This window comes from Coregonus clupeaformis, chromosome 15 (assembly GCF_020615455.1).
Source record: "Coregonus clupeaformis isolate EN_2021a chromosome 15, ASM2061545v1, whole genome shotgun sequence".
Classification (NCBI taxonomy): Eukaryota; Metazoa; Chordata; class Actinopteri; order Salmoniformes; family Salmonidae; genus Coregonus; species Coregonus clupeaformis.
This window is the reverse complement of record NC_059206.1, coordinates 43,967,036-43,984,898: the sequence shown is the minus strand read 5'-3', so window position 1 is coordinate 43,984,898 and position 17,863 is coordinate 43,967,036. Positions and strand designations below refer to the sequence as shown.

Below are 17,863 nucleotides of genomic sequence, written 5' to 3'. Positions count from 1 at the left end.
GTCCTGCTAAGTAAGCTTTTGAAATGTAACAAGTACTTTTGGGTGTCAGGGAAAATGTATGGTATAAAAAGTACATTTTTTGCCTTTAGGAATGTAGTGGAGTAAAAGTTGTCAAAAATATTAATAGTAAAGTAGATACTCCAAAAAACTACTTAAGTAAAAATACTTTAAAGTACTACTTAAGTACTTCACACCACTGCCATTACACATGTTCAGGTAAGCGACTTACCCTTTCTGCAGAGGATAAGTTGACTTCACCTTTTACATTGTCAGGACAATTTACAACCATTTACTACTAATGTGGTTGAAAGCTGATAGACATCAGTTCCTTTCAGAGCTGGAGTCTGGACAAATATCTATTGCAGTTCATTAAAGTTTAATGACAGTGCCCACTAGTGGTGGTTGCTATGAAAACACACTGACAACGCAATGTGTCCTACAGTAGGACTGTAGATAGGCAACTGAATAAAATGTGAAAGCTGATGGATATATTTATTTGCTAAGCAAATACATTTGTTACTTGACTTATCAATTAATATTTGCTAGTTCTAAAATGACAACACAGGGCCTTATGTCAATGTAAATAAATGGCTCTTTCATAACATCCTTTAATCAGATGTGTTTTTTCTTACAGCAATGTACACAGTGTGCAAATGCAGCAAGAGACAGAATAAATTAAATAACTTTGTCCCGTGTCTCGTTACAGTTGTATGTTCAGGCACAAGGTACAGTCTTATGATGGGACAATCCATGACATGAAACCAATACCACAACATATGAGGAAATAGGTGCTGTTGTGTAGTGCATTGTGGCAGTTTTGATGTTAAACTGAATGTAGAATGTTGGTCTAATGGTCAATAACATGCTTCAGCTTTTGCCTACAAGTATAACAAAATGAGTGGTTCCCTTCAAGAGTAGAATGGATTTTTTTTCTTTATGGAAACAAGACTAATATCCAAGACCTTAGATTTTCTCAATAACAAACAGAACACTTGATTCCAAATGGTACAAAAAAATACATCAAGAAATTGTGAAAGGCTACAGGGTGAGATACGGCATTAGAGCCTTGTCACTAAGTACTAAAGTTGTTCAGATCTAATACTACAGTTCAAAATGAAATGATGCTGAAAAGGGATACACAAGCTCATGAGATTTTGCCTCAGTGCAGAGTTTATGCGTTACAATACATACAGTATGTCAGCAGAGTTATAGAACTTGATCCCACAAGCACATTTGTGCTGAAGACATTATTCCCAATCATTTGCTCAAAGTACTCAAAACAACCAGTATCTTCTTGCACAACCTGAATTGGACTAGTCTCTCAAATAAATCATTAATTGAAAGGGTTATCATTTTGAACTAGATTACAGGATTTTTAAAATATGGACTTTTATCTTAATGCTGAATCCACTGTGAGAAGTTGCAACACCAGGCACTCAGTTTAACAAGGTGCAGACCATTACAGAAGGGAAATAAAACCTTGACTTGTCAGTATCATTAGTATATTAATTATTTAAAAAAATAGAACGGCTGTGTAATTTATGGTTGCCAAATCAACCCAAACAATGGTAGTAAACGGCTGCTGTTAAAGTTTGTAAATGTCTATGATCAGTTAACAAGTCCTGGCTGGTACATTGCTGAAATGAAACGCAGGCTTTACTTATTTATATAATATGGACCCGCATCAACATGTCAATATCCAGAGAAAAGAAACAGGTTTACTTTCAAACAGCACACCGGGAGAAATATATAGTTCAATGCATCTTTACTGAAAAACATATCAAACGACAGACACTTGTAGTTGCGAACAGTGAAAATTGCTGTGCCCTGGATGTTTTCAAATACGCCATAATGAAAACAGCTGTGTGAAGTATTGACAGTACATACACTTCGTAGGTAAACTAACCTCTTCTCATGACCTAATGCTACCCCTCTTTGTTTAGTTGCATATTGTTTGAAGAGTGGCTCTCTGTACATGTAGTTCATGCTCCGACCTAAACACATCCACACCATAATGAATCAGTCTGTCCAATTACTCTAAATCTACAGGATCAAGCCTCAAACGGTCCAGGATCGCAGTGGTTCATCTGCCAGAAGAAGGCCGCTCTGTGTTGTGATTGCATGTGTAGCAAGGACAACGACAAACTATCGGAAACAAAAGCACATTCAGCCAAGGTTATTGGTTAATGTTGCAGCTGTCATCAAGGCTGAGACACATCGGTCTCTTCACTCAGTCTTTTCCTGGCACAAACCCTCCGCAGTCCATATTTCCATCGATTGTGCGTGTCAGCGCCATTTTGCTTCATGGTTACTGGCCACTTGGGAGTCTGAGCTGTAGTCAGACTCGTATTCACTCTTGCTTTTGCACTTTCTCTGGGTTTTCCTGGACTTTTTGGTGAACAACTTTCAATGTGGTAAGAAAATTCCCCAGGAATAGGACAAGAAATGTCAGTGCCAACATAAATACCTGAAAGACACAAACAAAGGCATTAAAGAAGAAATCCACTTATGCTGATAATCGTTACAAGACTACTCTCTGACACTGGAAGTTAAATCTTCTATTGATGACATCTAGCATAATGACATCACAGGTGTGTCATTCTTAAAGGGAAAATCCATATATATTTTTTTCCTTTAATACAGTCCCAAAAATGTGGCCTGTCAAGTTTTCAAGATATTGGGCTTTTAAGAAGCAAAGTGTCACCGGCCACTTCATCATGACAACGCAAAATGGATGCATTTTGCATCATCATGATGATGTGGCCAGTGACTGAGTAGAGTAGTCTTGTAACGATTATCAGCAAAGGTAGAGGAAAATTCAAGATCAGCCTGCACAAGACGGGTGGAAGTAGAGGCATGTTGTACTGTATTCTATTTGAAAACAAGGGATTTTACAGAGATTATACAATATTATTTCTGTCCTTACCTGCCACTCTTTACAGTCTTTATGTCCTGCCAACCGAAACAGGGTCAAAGCATTGTACAGCTGCCAGAACTGTGAATGGGATTGGAGAGAGAAAAACTCAGTCTAAGACCTAAACATTTGTTCAAGAACACAAGCATGGCAGCTGGAGTGTCTACATGTAAATGTTTAAACAGCTGAAATAAACATCTTCACTGAAATAAGGAACAAAATGTAAGCTTTGCAATCATGTTGGGCAACACTTCTTTTACAAATGACAGATTTTGCAATACCATCTTCACTTCTTCAAGTCACCCCACTCTACCCTCTCTTACCCCATAATGCCTCATCCTAGTCTGTGTGAAACAACCTGGCACACACCCAGACCTTAACCTGACCTCATCCCTGGATAACCACTTTTGTACAGTTGTGTTAGTCCTGTGTTAGACTTACATGGCCGAAGAAGAGGAATGGCAAGAGGAAGGTGAGCCCTCTCCACATCCATGACTGAAACCCTTCTGCAAAACAGAAACAATTAATAATGGTGGAAAATCCAGATCATTAACATTGAATAAGACACAAACCACAGAAAGACAGCATGTTTACATCCAGTTCGTCTAGCGTTTTCAGGAGTGCAGGTTAATCATTAGACTAAACACATCATGGTAAGGGGAGTAAAGTAAGCTATATCAAAAACAGAGCTAAACAAGAGGGACGCAACCTTTATCCTCTTGACCAATACTCTGTTCAAAGATCAGCTGCAAACTGATTTGCGAGATGTTATCCATTAGCTCACTCTGGTCATTCAGATTGCACTAAATAGATTTAATTGGAATTTTGGGCAGTAGAACTGTAAACTTTTGATTCAAAGAGGACGTGTGTGACCTTATGCCGACAACTAGGACATCACTCTCAACATGGAAGAGTAGCAACTTGCTCAAGGGTGAAACACCACCTTTGTCCCATTTCCAGTCATGGGGTTGCTTGTGGCCCACTTCATTGTAATAACTATTAACACACATGCAAATGTCTTGTGCAAGCATGACCAAAATTATTGGCACCCTTGATCAAGATGAGCAAAAAAAAGACTAAAATAAATACTGAGATATTGTATGCAAAACATTTTATTTTATACTAATACAATTGCTCAGAGATAAAAAAAGTAATAAAAAAACAATTCTTAGAAAGATCGGGGCAAAATTATTGGCACCCATGTTTTCAATACTCCGGCAACCTCCCCTTGTGAGGATAACGGCACAGAGCCTTTTTCTAAAAATGTTATGAGATTGGAGAACACATTGGAAGGGATCTTAAGAGACCATTCCTCCATAGAGAATATTTCCAGATTCTTGATATTCTTCGTCTGTGCTTATTTACTGCCCTCTTGAATTCAAACCACAGGTTTTCAATGAGGTTCAAGTCCGGAGACTGAGATGGCCATTGCAAAATGATGATTTTGTAGTGAATTAACCATTTCATTGTGGATATTAATGTGCACTTGGGGTAATTGTATTGCTGAAAGATCTACTTGCGGCCAAGTTTCAGCCTCCTGGCATTATAGGCAACCAGGTTTTTGGCTAAAATGACCTGGGACTGGGTAAAGTTCATGAGGTTGTTGGCCTTAACCTGGGCCCCAGGACCAGTGGAAGCACAATAGCCTCATACCATCAAAGACCCGCCCCCATATTTTACAGTAGATATGGGGTTATTTTCTGTATATGCATCCTTCTTTTGACGCTAAACCCACCACTGGTATGCGTGGCCAAAGAGCTCTATTTTCATGTCATCCAACAAATGTAAACGCCTTGGAGTTTGCTAAATGGCATTGGATTGGAACCAGTGCTATGGTCAGTTGACATGAAAATAGAGCTCTTTGGCCATGCACACCAGTGGTGGGTTTGGCGTCAATAGAAAGATGCATATGCAGAAAGAAAAAAAAAACATACCTACTGTACAATAAATATGGTGGTAGATCATTAATGTTATGGGGCCATTGTGCTTCCACTGGTCCTGGGGCCCTTGTTAAGGTCTACGACATCATGAACTTCACCCAGTACCAGGACATTTTAGTCAAAAACCATGGGCCAACAGTGCCCTCGAGTCCCTCATTGACAAAAACAGACGACACTGCTAGTCTTCCTGCGATGCGTAAAGATCTACGTTGGCCCTGCCGAACCTTTCCCATATCTGGGAGATCACCCAGGGGTGTAGCCTCCACTCTCCAGAGAGTGGCCCCCCCGAATAACAGATCCGCACCAGAGTTGCGGCAACCGGGGACATGCGTCGCCCAAAGCAAGAGCAAGCGCGCACTCTGCTCCACAGCAATTGGGAGCGAGCCAAGGTTAGGCGGGGGAGTGACCGAGTCCCTCCCTGCCTGTTGATGTATGCCACCGCCGTCGTGTTGTCGGCTCTGACCAGCACGTCGTCCCGACAATGCGGGAGGAAGTGTCTAAGCGCCAAATACACCATCAGAAGCTACATGCAATTGATATGCAGGGCACCCTGTGCCACCGTCCATACCCCCCAAATCGAGTAGCCAGCCTTGGGGGGAGGGGGACCCGTTCGGTCGTGCTCACCTTGTGGGATAACACTTGGCCCATAGGAGCACCCTGCGACAATAACCGAGGGTCTCCCCACTTGGCCAGGGCCCGTAGGAAATCATCCAGGTAGTCCAACACCCTTAGCCACTGACACCTCATGGGCGCCACCTTACTAAAGGTGCGAGGCGAGAGGGACAGGCTGAACGGGAGGACCAAAAACTCGTAGGCTATCGTCTCGTAATGGAACTTCCTGTGACTTGGGTATTTGGGCACATGAAAGTACGCATCCTTCAGGTCGATGGTGGTGAACCAATCGCTAGGACGCAGACTAACAGCCGACGGCTTGTGAGTATTCAGAATTAGTTGACTGAGGTGCTTGTTTAGGGTACGTAGGTCTAGGATGGGATGTTAGCCGTCTCTTTTCGGATTTCCGACAGAGGAACCACCTATATTGCCTGCTTCTGGAGAAGTGTGGATATTTCCTCCCTCCAAACTGGCGCTGAGGCCATGGTAGCTGTTGACATGACGCTGCAAAAACACGGGGGACGTACAACGAATTGTAACCTATTCCCGACATCACTCTTCGCATGATCCAGGTCGAAACTGCGCATGCGCGCGCCATTGGTCGGAGCAGGCATCATCATGATGCCTTCTCGTGGACTGGGAAAGATTGGTTATTTTTCCTATTTTTATTTTATTTCCCCAGTCTCGACAACTGTGTGTCAATGTGGAGGGAGGGAATGTTTTGTGGGATACCGTGAACACTGGAACTTGGGGTTAAAACAATGTTTACGTGCAGATGTTTGCCTGAAGCCCGGCCTACTCTGGTTCGGGGGTTTTGGCCTCCATACCCCCGATTGGCCATGCCTTGGGGGTACTTTTGTCACATTGAGCCTCACTCGACTTAGACAGACCGCTCTGAAAAACGGACCCCATCTGTGGTAAGACGGGGCGAGTCGTAATTGAATTTAATTCCCAGGAATGAACAACGTTGAGCTGGAGACAAGACTGCTCATTCTGGTGTTCATATGAACCACAAAGACTGTGTGTGGGATAATTGGATGGTTGTGTCCAACCCTGCTTGCCCCCTCTGCTTCCAACAACCAATCGCCTATAGAGTCCATAACCTTTAACACTAGGCACTTCATCGGGACCAGTGAGCTACAGGCAGGAATCCGCAATGAATCCCCCAGCTATAGGGGAGGGGTGCCGCTTTGTGGACAGAGAGCGTGTTGCTCGTCGTATTGAGGTTGTTTGTTTAGCAACAAAACCGAGGCGTGGACAAATATGAGGCAAAACAGACGGGTTGGCTTAGATTGTTGACAACATGTTAACTATATTTAGTCTCCAAATGTTTCTTGAAAACAAATACATTTGCACAATGAGCACTTGTTATCTCTCAAATACATTGTTACAGTTGTTGGTTAGCTAGCTAGCGAATTTTAGACATATTAGCATAGACATGACTCAAAACAAGACATGGTATCAATAACAAGATACGAGCTGAAATGAGCCACCTACGATTCCCCACATGGCAACCCCTCTATTACGCTCACCCTGGGGAGAAATACCCCTTGAACCCTGTGAACACCATGGAACTCAGGGTAACAGAGGGGGCATTAAACATGGATAAGCTTCCAACATGCATGCCGTTCTGCACACCACTGTTGTACTGCACCGTTACTTGCCTGTTTGTGGCCCGCCTGTTAGCTTGCATGATTCTTGCCGTTCTCCTTCGACCTCTCATCAACGAGCTGTTTTTGCCCACAGGACTGCCGCTGACTGGATGTTTTGTTTGTCGCACCATTATCGGTAAACCCTAGACACTGTCGTGCGTGAAAAGCCCAGGAGGCCGGACGTTTCTGAGATACTGGAACCGGCACGCCTGGCATCGATGATCATACCACGCTCAAAGTCAGTTAGGTCAATTGTTTTTCCCATTCTAACATTCAATCGAACAGTAACTGAATGCCTTCGATGTGCCTGTCTGCCTGCTTTATATAGCAAGCCACGGCCACGTGACTCACTGTCCGTAGAAGCTAACCATTTTGGTGAACGGGGTGGTGTACCTAATAAACTGGCTGCTGAGTACGTTGTGCTTCCGTGAGACTGTATAGCCTGCATGAAGCCCGGCCCCTTTATGGGGGTCCGGAAATGGCTGACGTAGTACCCCGTTCAGCCGTAACCAAAAAGGGGGCACTGCCACAATAATGTTTTTGTGGAAAGGTGCTAAAGCCCCTCGCTCCGGGGGTGACCCGAGCTAAGTGCTCAGGGCTGCTTCCTCATTGGAGGTGCATGGAAGCCCTGCTTCCTCCACTCCCTCCAACTCCAGGAATTGGAAATAGGAATGGGGTTGCTATAACGGCGGGGGAAAGCTAGTAAGCTTAATTAGCTGGAAGTTATGTATGCTAGCCAATGTTAGCCATGAGGCTTTCAGTCCAAGCTAAGATGGTAGCCAGCTACCTGTCGTTCGCCCCAAGGGCTAGTAGCCAATCCTGATCTAGAACAGAGCTTCCTTTGGTCTTGAAAAACTCTTACTGCAGCACGGTCCATTTAGAATAACCAAGCGACTGAACGCTACGTATACTAAACAAGAGAACTACACAAGCAAGTCCACCATGGGGAGGCAGGAATAGCCAGTAGCAGTAGCGAGCTCGCCTTGGCAAGTTAGCTAACCTGGCTAGCAAGCTAAGCAGCGCTTGTTTAGCTAGCCTGGGCTTGAAAGTCTACGGCAGGGAGTGCCCACCGAACCTGGCTGCCTTCTCCCTTCGAGTAGCCTCCCGTAACCGGCGACAGAGCACACAGGACAAGACATTTCATCTGACCAAAGACCCAATCCATCCCTGCGTCTCGCAACTCCGACTCAGCCGAGGTACAGGCCTCCGGGAGAGGAATGTAACTATTGAAAACACCAAGCAGTCAGTGACAAAGCACACATGGACAGGTTCGAGCGAGGGCCGCCAGAGCGTGCACCAAGCCGAGACAAACAAGACAATCGTGAGTATCTTTTGGTGATATAGTATAGCGGCATGAATGGGGGCATGGTCGCGAACTCGAACCCGGCTTGGCAGCCTTTGTCGTCTCAGTCACATGTTTTGCTATCTACTCATTGTTAGAGCCAGGCTAAGCAACCAGAGGAATAACAAATTGGCTTGTAGGTAGGAAACTACGAAAACACAATACAACTTCCAAAAAGGGGAGCACGCTCACCCACAATGGGACAGTTTAGTTGGAGCCAAGTTTGAAAGTCTTGTGTTCCAAATGTTTGTTTTAGTAGCGTGAATCGTTCCTACTCAGCTTGAGGTGAAGAATCGAAGGAATGAATTCGAGCCTCATTGTTATCACCTGTGGAAGGCGGAGCTTCCAGCGAGGCACGGTTTTCATTGGCCTTATCAGGCATGATTAAAGTTCTTCAGTCGAAGTCTCGAGAGTGCGACTCCTCATAGTGGGTTGTACCGAGAGTACTGACTGAAAGGGAACCTGTGGTTTGAATTGAAGAGGGCAGTCCATAAGTGCAGACGAAGGATATCAAGGATCTGGAATGGTCTAAGATCCCTCTCAATGTGTTCTCCAATTTCATAAAACATTTTATAAAAAGCCTCAGTGCCGTTATCCTTGCAAGGGGAGGGTGCCGGAGCATTGAAAACAGGGGTGCCACTAATCTAGACATATCTTTTTGAGAAAAACTATTATTACTTGTTAAACAAAATCTCTTTCTCTAAGTATTAGTATAAAATTAATTTCAAATTTTTAGAGCATACAATTTAGCTCAGTATTTGTATTATTTATTTTATACAGTCTTTAAATAAAATAAAAAATATGTTGCCAATAATTTTGGTCGTGACTTAATGGTTCAAAAGCTCATAGGATGTTTCCAAAGTCATAACCAATAAGAAAGCCTTAGAAACCGTCTTAACTGAAAAGGAGCTCATCTTACCCACTGTGAGGTCCAACTGATTTCTTTCCCCCAAAGCTCGTAACCTGTATAAGCAGCCACTTTGGTAGTAATACTGAAGAAACTGCACAAAGCCTGAAAAACATAGGGATGAATTTCAACAAATGATTCAAACTCTTTTACAATCAATCAATCATGTATGAGTAATGACATGGACTTACATTGTGCGGGTTGTTTTCAAAATACTTGACACATATGAAGATAAAATGAGAAAGTAGACGCTTACTCTGATAAATGGAGAAGGCAAGGAATTGACTTCTGAACATCTGATACATGGACCCCTCTGGCCTTTGAGAAGAAACAGAGGAACCAATAAATACAGGTGATCAAATAACATTTATCAATCAAACTGCTTGTCAAACAACCTTTTAGGGTAAATGCCAACCGATTTTGAGCTTTTGACCGAAAGCAATTAATGAAAGAGTGTTCAAAGTTGAAAATAAATAAAAGGACTTACCAGGTAAGCATTACACCTGATAGGAAGGTAGAGACGTAATGATGGGAGACCCACCACCCTTTAATCCTGAAAGGACACATGGAGTGGAATTAGAATAAAGAAGCAGAACTAGGTTGCCATGCTAGTATAGTATTTTAATCTCATGGAGTTAATAAATAAGTCAGTCCCATAAAAAGCTTAGTAGCTCACCTGGACCCATTGCTCATGAGGATGCTTTCCCTTATGGTCAAAGTGCAGTAGTACCAAACCAGCAAGAAGTTGAAGATTTCATCTGTGACACTGCAACAACAAAACACAGACATTTACAACTACTTTGCTTTGCTGAAACATTAAAAGATGCTATGAGGAAAGATCAAATGCATAATATAACCAACTCACCGGTAATTGAGCAAGAAGAGACAGGTTATGGCAGCAAACGTCAAGATTATTGTCATACAAAGCTTGAACTTCTCATATTCATCTTTGTAGGCAAATCTGCTCCAGCGAAAAGAACAAACAGGGAATCAGATGCAGCAACCATGCGGATGTGACTGAATACAGATATTTTGTTCAAGCTGAAGCAACACACTTACTTTGCCTGGTTGCTGAGGAGTGTTACATTCACATTGCCAAGGACCAAATTTAAGTACAATCTGAAAAGAGAAATATTTTACAATATGCTTCGACACCCTCTAATGACAAACTGCGTAAAAACTGTAACCAACCAAAAAATAATCATGTCCTCAAATACACTGACCCATTCTTCTTTGGCAAATAGGCTTCCATATCAAAGAAGAAATGTTCTTTGTCTTTCATTTGCATTTGGATGTCTTTGATCAGTTCCGTTTCTTTCTCATCGCTTGTTTTTGTACATCTGTAGGAGAACAAAACACTCAAATGCTCAGGTCCTAATTATGAGGACCTTTGGTACAGGAAAACAAGACTGAACAATTCTTTGTCAATAACTGCAGGCTGCCAGCACTAAAAGTAGGCTACTTACTTGCGCAGACTGTGCTGGAGGTCTTTTAGACCCTTCCTCTGTTTACCAATGGCACTGCTGCATGTTGCCTGGAGGTTGGTGAGCTCATCGAGCTTCTGTCTGTACACTTTGTGAGTTTCCTATAAATAAAATGGAAAATAAATGAGTGCAGATTGCTCACCAGTACTCAAATATGTTGATATCTGTCAAATTGTCATAGGCAATTATTTTCACCAAAGTCCAAATTTAGGCAAGTAGTGATGGATAAGGTCCAGGACAGATCACCTCCTTTATTCTTGCATTTTTAAGAGTTTGAGGCTATCTTAGTGGCTTACTTTCTTTCCTCTATGGTCCCTGATCTAGCAGAATATGACAGGTGGATGGAAGGCAGCATTGCAATATCATTGAAACATTTCCAGTCGTGGCAATTAAGGAGGAAATAAGAGGGGAGGAAGCCACTGCATCCTGAGTTAAGTTGTGACACTTATTTGCTACATATCCGCATTGGTTGACTGATTTAACTGCGCCGAGGTGAAAACTTGGTGGATTTCCCTAAAACACAACAACCTAATCATTGTTATTAAACTGAGTTAGCTAGCCTGCTTGCTGGTTATAAGGACTTTAACGGGCTAACGTTATTCTCGCTAGATAGCTAACGTTAGCTAACATTTACCATTAATTGTTCAAATATGCGGATATTAAAAACTAGCTTCACCAATTCAAGTAAACCTGACTTGCAGTTACCGCTGGATACTATTTAGCTATATTGGAAAGTTCCTGAATATAAAATATTGTGTCCAATAATACCTGATGATAAACCTTTATCAAGTTAGCATGCTAGCTAGCTTCTAGCCATGTTGGCTGGGTTAGCAAAACTAGCTAGCTAGATAGCTGAGCTGACAATCGTATATCGGTTATCATCTTCCAACCCCTCTTTCTGACCTGGCGGTAGTCCACGTCACCTCATGCCACGCACCTAGCTAGTTATCAAACTGGCTTCACATAGGCCTACCTGTAATTGTTGATATTCTTGGTCAATTTCTTCCCATTCAGTTTGACACCTTTGCAGTGACATTGTGTCAGTAAGCGGCACTGTACAAAACCTCCAGACGGCTAGTACAGCTGTCCACGATTCTTTTCTAATTTCACTTTGAGTGCATGCGCCCGACCGCCCACTACTGTCAAATGTACCTTTGTGTCGTCACTTGTTCTAAAGTGCAGAAATAATTATACTAGACAGGAACCCCTACTACAGTAACATTTTCATAAACATAACTGTATGTGTATGACTGTTCTGAACAATGATTTTGAGGCAATATAATGACACATTTACAAAAACTGAGAAAGTTTCACACTCAGCCCGAACAAAATCGAGTATTTGTACATCTATACAAGTTTGTTGCTATGGGGATAGAACGCTTGGTTATACACTTTGTTTGCCACTCATGTCTTTTACCACCTAGCTAGCTAACCAGCTATGTTGACCTAATGTCAAATTTTACTTTGAAAGTTGAAAAGACAAGCGGATTGAGCTAAAAGGAGTCGTTCGCTTGGACACATACGAGGTACAATTTGGGTTAATAAATTATTTTTTAGCTAGCTAGCTAAGTTGGGTAGCTAGCTAAATGTTCATTTATTAACCCAAATTGTTGGCACAATTTGCGAAATGTTCTTAGTTTGTTTATGTTTTGGTTGCCTTTTGATCAGTCATTGTAAAGAAACAATGTAGCTATAGCTAGCTTCAAATTATAAACTATTTTCAACTACTTTTACCATGAATGGACTGTCTTTGCATCCATAGCTCTAGTCTAGTGGTTACCAGATACATTTCTACAGCATCCTCAAAAAGCAGGTGGTGGTGCTGCAGTTCTGCTGTAAATTGATTAAGGATTGTGCGTTTAAGTTATGAACTTTTTCAAAGAATGTTTGAAAATCATGTATGTTTTGCTTACAGCCATGCCTCATCTGAAGAAACCTCGAAAAGTGGAGCCCCTGTCAAAATTGTGGGACAGAAAGGCACAGAAGTGTGGACTGCGACACACTGTTTATTCAGTGAATGGAGATGAATACACGGGGGATTGGCTGGACAGCAAGAAGCATGGTACAACTGTTGCATGACATAGATTTTGCACACACCATTATCTTGAAGTATTATGCCTAGGCTTACTGTATCACAATTCAGACACATGGGCTGTGACTGGTTCTCTCCATTTTTTCATTTAAAATATTTCAACAGGTTCTAAGAATGTAGATATAAACGTTTTTTATTTCCCATTACAACTTCAATAGTATTGGTCACCACTCATTTTGTTACCAGCTAGACCTATTTTATTTTATGTCCAATGAATATGTGGGTGGTTTTTCTCACTGTTCCTTACATTTTTCTAGGCAAAGGAACTCAAATTTGGAAGAAGGGCAGGGCCATTTATGATGGAGACTGGAAATATGGCAAACGTGATGGATATGGGACCTACAGCAAGCTCCTGTCTGCAACCAATGAGTATTCAAGGGAATACTCAGGTGGATGGAAAAATGACAAGAAGCATGTATGTACTCAATTGCAGGATGGTAGTACACAGGACAAGTTTGTATTGTTAGGCTGAGAATGTAAATAATGTAACCCTAGGCCTATTCTATTTCTGCATTTATTATAAGACACCTGGCCTCAGTGAAACACAAGGGCCAGTTTCTATAGGTCTTCTCATCTACCTTAGGGGTTTGGGACCTACTTCTACAGTGACTCTGCCTGCTATGAGGGAGAATGGAGCGAGGATCAGAGGAGTGGCTGGGGCAGGATGTATTATGACAATGGGGACATATATGAGGGAGAATGGCTGAAGAACAAACATCACGGACAGGGCATGCTTCGTCTCGGTAAGGGCATATTATTTTACATGGAAGACTATCTCATGACTGTCGCCAGGGGTGTGTGCAAGACAAAAAAGTTGATTTCCAGAGTATGCAAGTGGATGGGTGAGAAAGATGAAGTAATTGTAGCCTACATTTTAATGCATCTTCATTTGTGTACTTTGACAATATGGCTGTAATTCAATGAAACACTGAAATAAATGTCTTACTGCTGTGCCAACAGTGATTAGTTAATACAATGTTTATTTGGTGAAACAAAGTTGTCATTTGGCCGTAGACTATATACAGTATGTCAGGTTGCGCGACTTCTCTCATTTGTTTTGAAGCCAATGAAAATAGGTATGAAGGCAACTGGAAGTATGGGAAGAAGAATGGGCATGGAAAGTTCTTTTACCAGGACAAAGGTCAGCTTTATGAGGGCTTCTGGGTGGACGGAGTGGCCAAATGTGGAACAGTGTCTGACTTTGGAAGAGAAGAGGCACCAACTCCGACAATATACCCGATTCCTAAGGTACATACTTTGTCTTTTTAAGTGTTTTAAGAGGTTTGTCTTTACTAAGTGTTGCAGGTGTGGAGCTGAGCCCCTTCACCTGCTTGTGAATATCAATTCATCATATTGTGAGGTATCCCCCTTTTCTCTATTTAAGGTACATCTGTTGGATGTGAGATCAGTTTTAATGGAAACACAATCAACATACCATGGTGAATAGGACAAACCAAAGAATAACATCATCCATCTCTGCTGATCTCTGGCCACCATGCTCACTTACCATGCTGTGAAATGCCATCGTGTAACGAATAAAGAGAGCACAACATCATGAGGAAGATTTTAGCAACTTTACTTCTATGAAACGGGACCACTGAACACGATCTGACTGGTAATGAGATCACAGTGCCATCTGGCTATCATTCCCCAGTGGCAACTCAAGGTATTACAAACACATTCCTAGAAGTAAAACAAAAAGCAAACGGTTACATTTGCCAAGACCAACCCACTCAGTGTACAAACAAACAAGTCACAGAGGGTGCACTTTGAACAGGAAATTAAAGCAACAGATAACACCTTTACAAAGGCAATTGTGTTCAGAAAGAATATGTGCAGCTCATCTCTGTATTCACTGTTTAAGCAGCAGTGAAAATAACTTGACGCTTTTCTAGTCACAAATTCATATTTCCGGCCAAATAATCATGGTTTAAAATGTTTCTTTCGATACCACAGTTTACCACTATGAAAACTATTTTTGTAGAGTTTATGCAGCAACATTTGGCAAAGCGATTACACAAAAAATAACTTCATAAACAGGCTGATTACATTTAATCTCTCAAACATTAATTGAAATCTGAACATTAGACTCCCGAGTGGTGCATCCTGGTTCGAATCCAGGCTCTGTCGTAGCCGGCCGTGACCGGGAGACCCATGGGGCGGCGCGCAATTGGCTCAGCGTCGTCCAGGGTAGGGGAGGGAATGGCCGGCAGGGATGTAGCTCAGTTGATAGAGCATGGCGTTTGCAACGCCAGGGTTGTGGGTTCGATTCCCACAGGGGGTATGAAAAAAAGAATAATGTATGCACTCACTAACTGTAAGTCGCTCTGGATAAGAGCGTCTGCTAAATGACAAAAAAAATAATTGGGTTGAATACAGAACTGACAGAAGTAAGACAATGGTCGCGTTCCGCTGGTCAGACGTTGCATGCATCAACCAATTGTTGCGTGCCACGTCATCGACTGTGCCATCGGGCACCAGATTGTTATAACATATGATGTGGTTAGCTGATACTTAAAATACCTATCCAGGCGTTGTAAGATCTGGCATGCATCAGCAACGCCTGGGCAGAGGTACGTGCCCATTCAGTGGTGCTCATAGAATACAATGAGGCAAGCCACCTTGTCATAACATAAATATGTTAAAGGGATAGTTCACCCAAATTACAAAATGACATTGGTTTCCTTACCCTTTAAGCAGTCTATGGACAAGGTATGACAGCAATCCATGCTTTGGTTTAGTTTCTACATGCTAACGTTTTAGCATTTGAGGCACAATTCCCATTCAAGTCATTTTTCACGCATTATGTTCAAAACTTCTATAAATTACTTTATTGAGCTTTACTATCAATTTTAGATACTTTCGTATGATTTGGACATGATGTGCGAAAAATGCTAATATCGACCCATGAATGTGATTTGTACCACAAATGCTAAAACGCTAACATGTGGAAACAGTGCCAGGGAAACTAAACCAAAGCATAGATTGCTTTCATACCTTGTCCATGGACTGCTTAGAGGGTAAGGAAAGCAGTGTCATGTTTTAATTTGGGTGAACTATCCCTTTAATAAGAGGCCTCTTTAGCCCCCTCCTACCATTACCTGTAAGGTAAATGAAATAACAAATCTGGCCTAAATGCTCCAAGTGCCAGTGAAAGAAGCATTCTCAAACGTTTGTATAACTTCAGCCAGTAGTTTTGAAAGTGGTGCTCACAAGACAAAAGTGGTCCCCGTTTTGTGTACGACTTCATCCAATTGTGTACCATGTCATCCATTTTGGGTGATATGTTACGAATTTATAAATTTGGATGATATACGATTTAGCAACTTGTGTGATATGTTACGAATCCAATTGACCCTTTGCTAAACCCCCGGCCCCCTTGGTTACTGTAGCAACCTTGGACAACGTTTTCCTGGGAAGCCTAACTCCCCCTTCTAACCACTGGCGTAATCCCCTCACAATGACCTCAAACTGTGTTTTTAATACACAATGAAATTAAACACAGACTACATCTTGCTAATCAGGAGACTCTCAGGTATGTTGTGGTTGACTGTCATTGCAATTGCTTCACGGGAACCTGGTAAAATGAAGGTTGTAGTGTGGCTAGCCACTGGACGGCTCTGAATGCACTGTCAGCATGCAGCCAAAGTTACTAACCACTTTTGGAGCTAGCTAACTAGCGCTCTCAAATCGTATCCTGATGTCGACAGCAGATGAGAGTTGTATTCATAGCATGGCTAATTTAGCTAGCTAACATACATTTCGAAAAAACAAGTTATACAGTGGGGAAAAAAAGTATTTAGTCAGTCACCAATTGTGCAAGTTCTCCCACTTAAAAAGATGAGAGAGGCCTGTAATTTTCATCATAGGTACACGTCAACTATGACAGACAAAATGAGATTTTTTTTCTCCAGAAAATCACATTGTAGGATTTTTTATGAATTTATTTGCAAATTATGGTGGAAAATAAGTATTTGGTCAATAACAAAAGTTTCTCAATACTTTGTTATATACCCTTTGTTGGCAATGACACAGGTCAAACGTTTTCTGTAAGTCTTCACAAGGTTTTCACACACTGTTGCTGGTATTTTGGCCCATTCCTCCATGCAGATCTCCTCTAGAGCAGTGATGTTTTGGGGCTGTCGCTGGGCAACACGGACTTTCAACTCCCTCCAAAGATTTTCTATGGGGTTGAGATCTGGAGACTGGCTAGGCCACTCCAGGACCTTGAAATGCTTCTTACGAAGCCACTCCTTCGTTGCCCGGGCAGTGTGTTTGGGATCATTGTCATGCTGAAAGACCCAGCCACGTTTCATCTTCAATGCCCTTGCTGATGGAAGGAGGTTTTCACTCAAAATCTCACGATACATGGCCCCATTCATTCTTTCCTTTACACGGATCAGTCGTCCTGGTCCCTTTGCAGAAAAACAGCCCCAAAGCATGATGTTTCCACCCCCATGCTTCACAGTAGGTATGGTGTTCTTTGGATGCAACTCAGCATTCTTTGTCCTCCAAACACGACGAGTTGAGTTTTTACCAAAAAGTTATATTTTGGTTTCATCTGACCATATGACATTCTCCCAATCCTCTTCTGGATCATCCAAATGCACTCTAGCAAACTTCAGACGGGCCTGGACATGTACTGGCTTAAGCAGGGGGATACGTCTGGCACTGCAGGATTTGAGTCCCTGGCGGCGTAGTGTGTTACTGATGGTAGGCTTTGTTACTTTGGTCCCAGCTCTCTGCAGGTCATTCACTAGGTCCCCCCGTGTGGTTCTGGGATTTTTGCTCACCGTTCTTGTGATCATTTTGACCCCACGGGGTGAGATCTTGCGTGGAGCCCCAGATCGAGGGAGATTATCAGTGGTCTTGTATGTCTTCCATTTCCTAATAATTGCTCCCACAGTTGATTTCTTCAAA

General features: G+C 42.2%; 2 protein-coding genes across 3 annotated transcripts; one reads left to right on the top strand and one right to left on the bottom strand.

Moving 5' to 3' along the window:
* Positions 1-574: 574 nt before the first annotated feature.
* On the bottom strand, positions 575-11,985 carry LOC121582373 (transmembrane protein 120B). The gene is made up of 12 exons (XM_041898112.2): positions 11,825-11,985; positions 10,834-10,952; positions 10,591-10,707; positions 10,427-10,486; positions 10,233-10,328; positions 10,044-10,133; positions 9,855-9,920; positions 9,624-9,685; positions 9,380-9,472; positions 3,356-3,420; positions 2,927-2,995; positions 575-2,467 (listed from the first exon to the last, which is right to left on the bottom strand). Exons 1-12 carry the CDS (start codon positions 11,885-11,887, stop codon positions 2,351-2,353), a joined length of 1,017 nt encoding a protein of 338 aa, XP_041754046.2. The 5' UTR covers positions 11,888-11,985; the 3' UTR covers positions 575-2,350.
* Positions 11,039-14,501, top strand: morn3 (MORN repeat containing 3). 2 transcript variants are annotated; one of them, XM_045225172.1, is made up of 6 exons: positions 11,039-11,281; positions 12,767-12,913; positions 13,201-13,358; positions 13,527-13,686; positions 14,007-14,191; positions 14,328-14,501. In XM_045225172.1, the coding sequence occupies exons 2-6, from the start codon at positions 12,769-12,771 to the stop codon at positions 14,388-14,390; spliced, it is 711 nt and encodes a 236-aa protein (XP_045081107.1). In that variant the 5' UTR covers positions 11,039-11,281; positions 12,767-12,768; the 3' UTR covers positions 14,391-14,501. The 2 variants fall into 2 exon arrangements, with proteins under 2 accessions (XP_045081107.1, XP_041754048.2); XM_041898114.2 differs by lacking the exon at positions 11,039-11,281 and adding an exon at positions 12,000-12,377.
* Positions 14,502-17,863: the final 3,362 nt, after the last annotated feature.

What these genes read in the sequence shown, in the direction of transcription:
- LOC121582373 (XM_041898112.2), bottom strand. Translation starts at nt 11,887, where the DNA reads ATGTCACTGCAAAGGTGTCAAACTGAATGGGAAGAAATTGACCAAGAA. An exon ending in CTCATGAGCAATGGGTCCAG is followed by an intron (nt 9,921 to 10,043) that starts GTGAGCTACTAA and finishes GTGTCCTTTCAG; the next exon opens with GATTAAAGGGTGGTGGGTCT. An exon ending in TCAGTTGGACCTCACAGTGG is followed by an intron (nt 3,421 to 9,379) that starts GTAAGATGAGCT and finishes TCTGTTTTGCAG; the next exon opens with AAGGGTTTCAGTCATGGATG.
- morn3 (XM_045225172.1), top strand. Translation starts at nt 12,769, where the DNA reads ATGCCTCATCTGAAGAAACCTCGAAAAGTGGAGCCCCTGTCAAAATTG. An exon ending in GCTGGACAGCAAGAAGCATG is followed by an intron (nt 12,914 to 13,200) that starts GTACAACTGTTG and finishes ACATTTTTCTAG; the next exon opens with GCAAAGGAACTCAAATTTGG. An exon ending in ACAGGGCATGCTTCGTCTCG is followed by an intron (nt 13,687 to 14,006) that starts GTAAGGGCATAT and finishes TTTGTTTTGAAG; the next exon opens with CCAATGAAAATAGGTATGAA.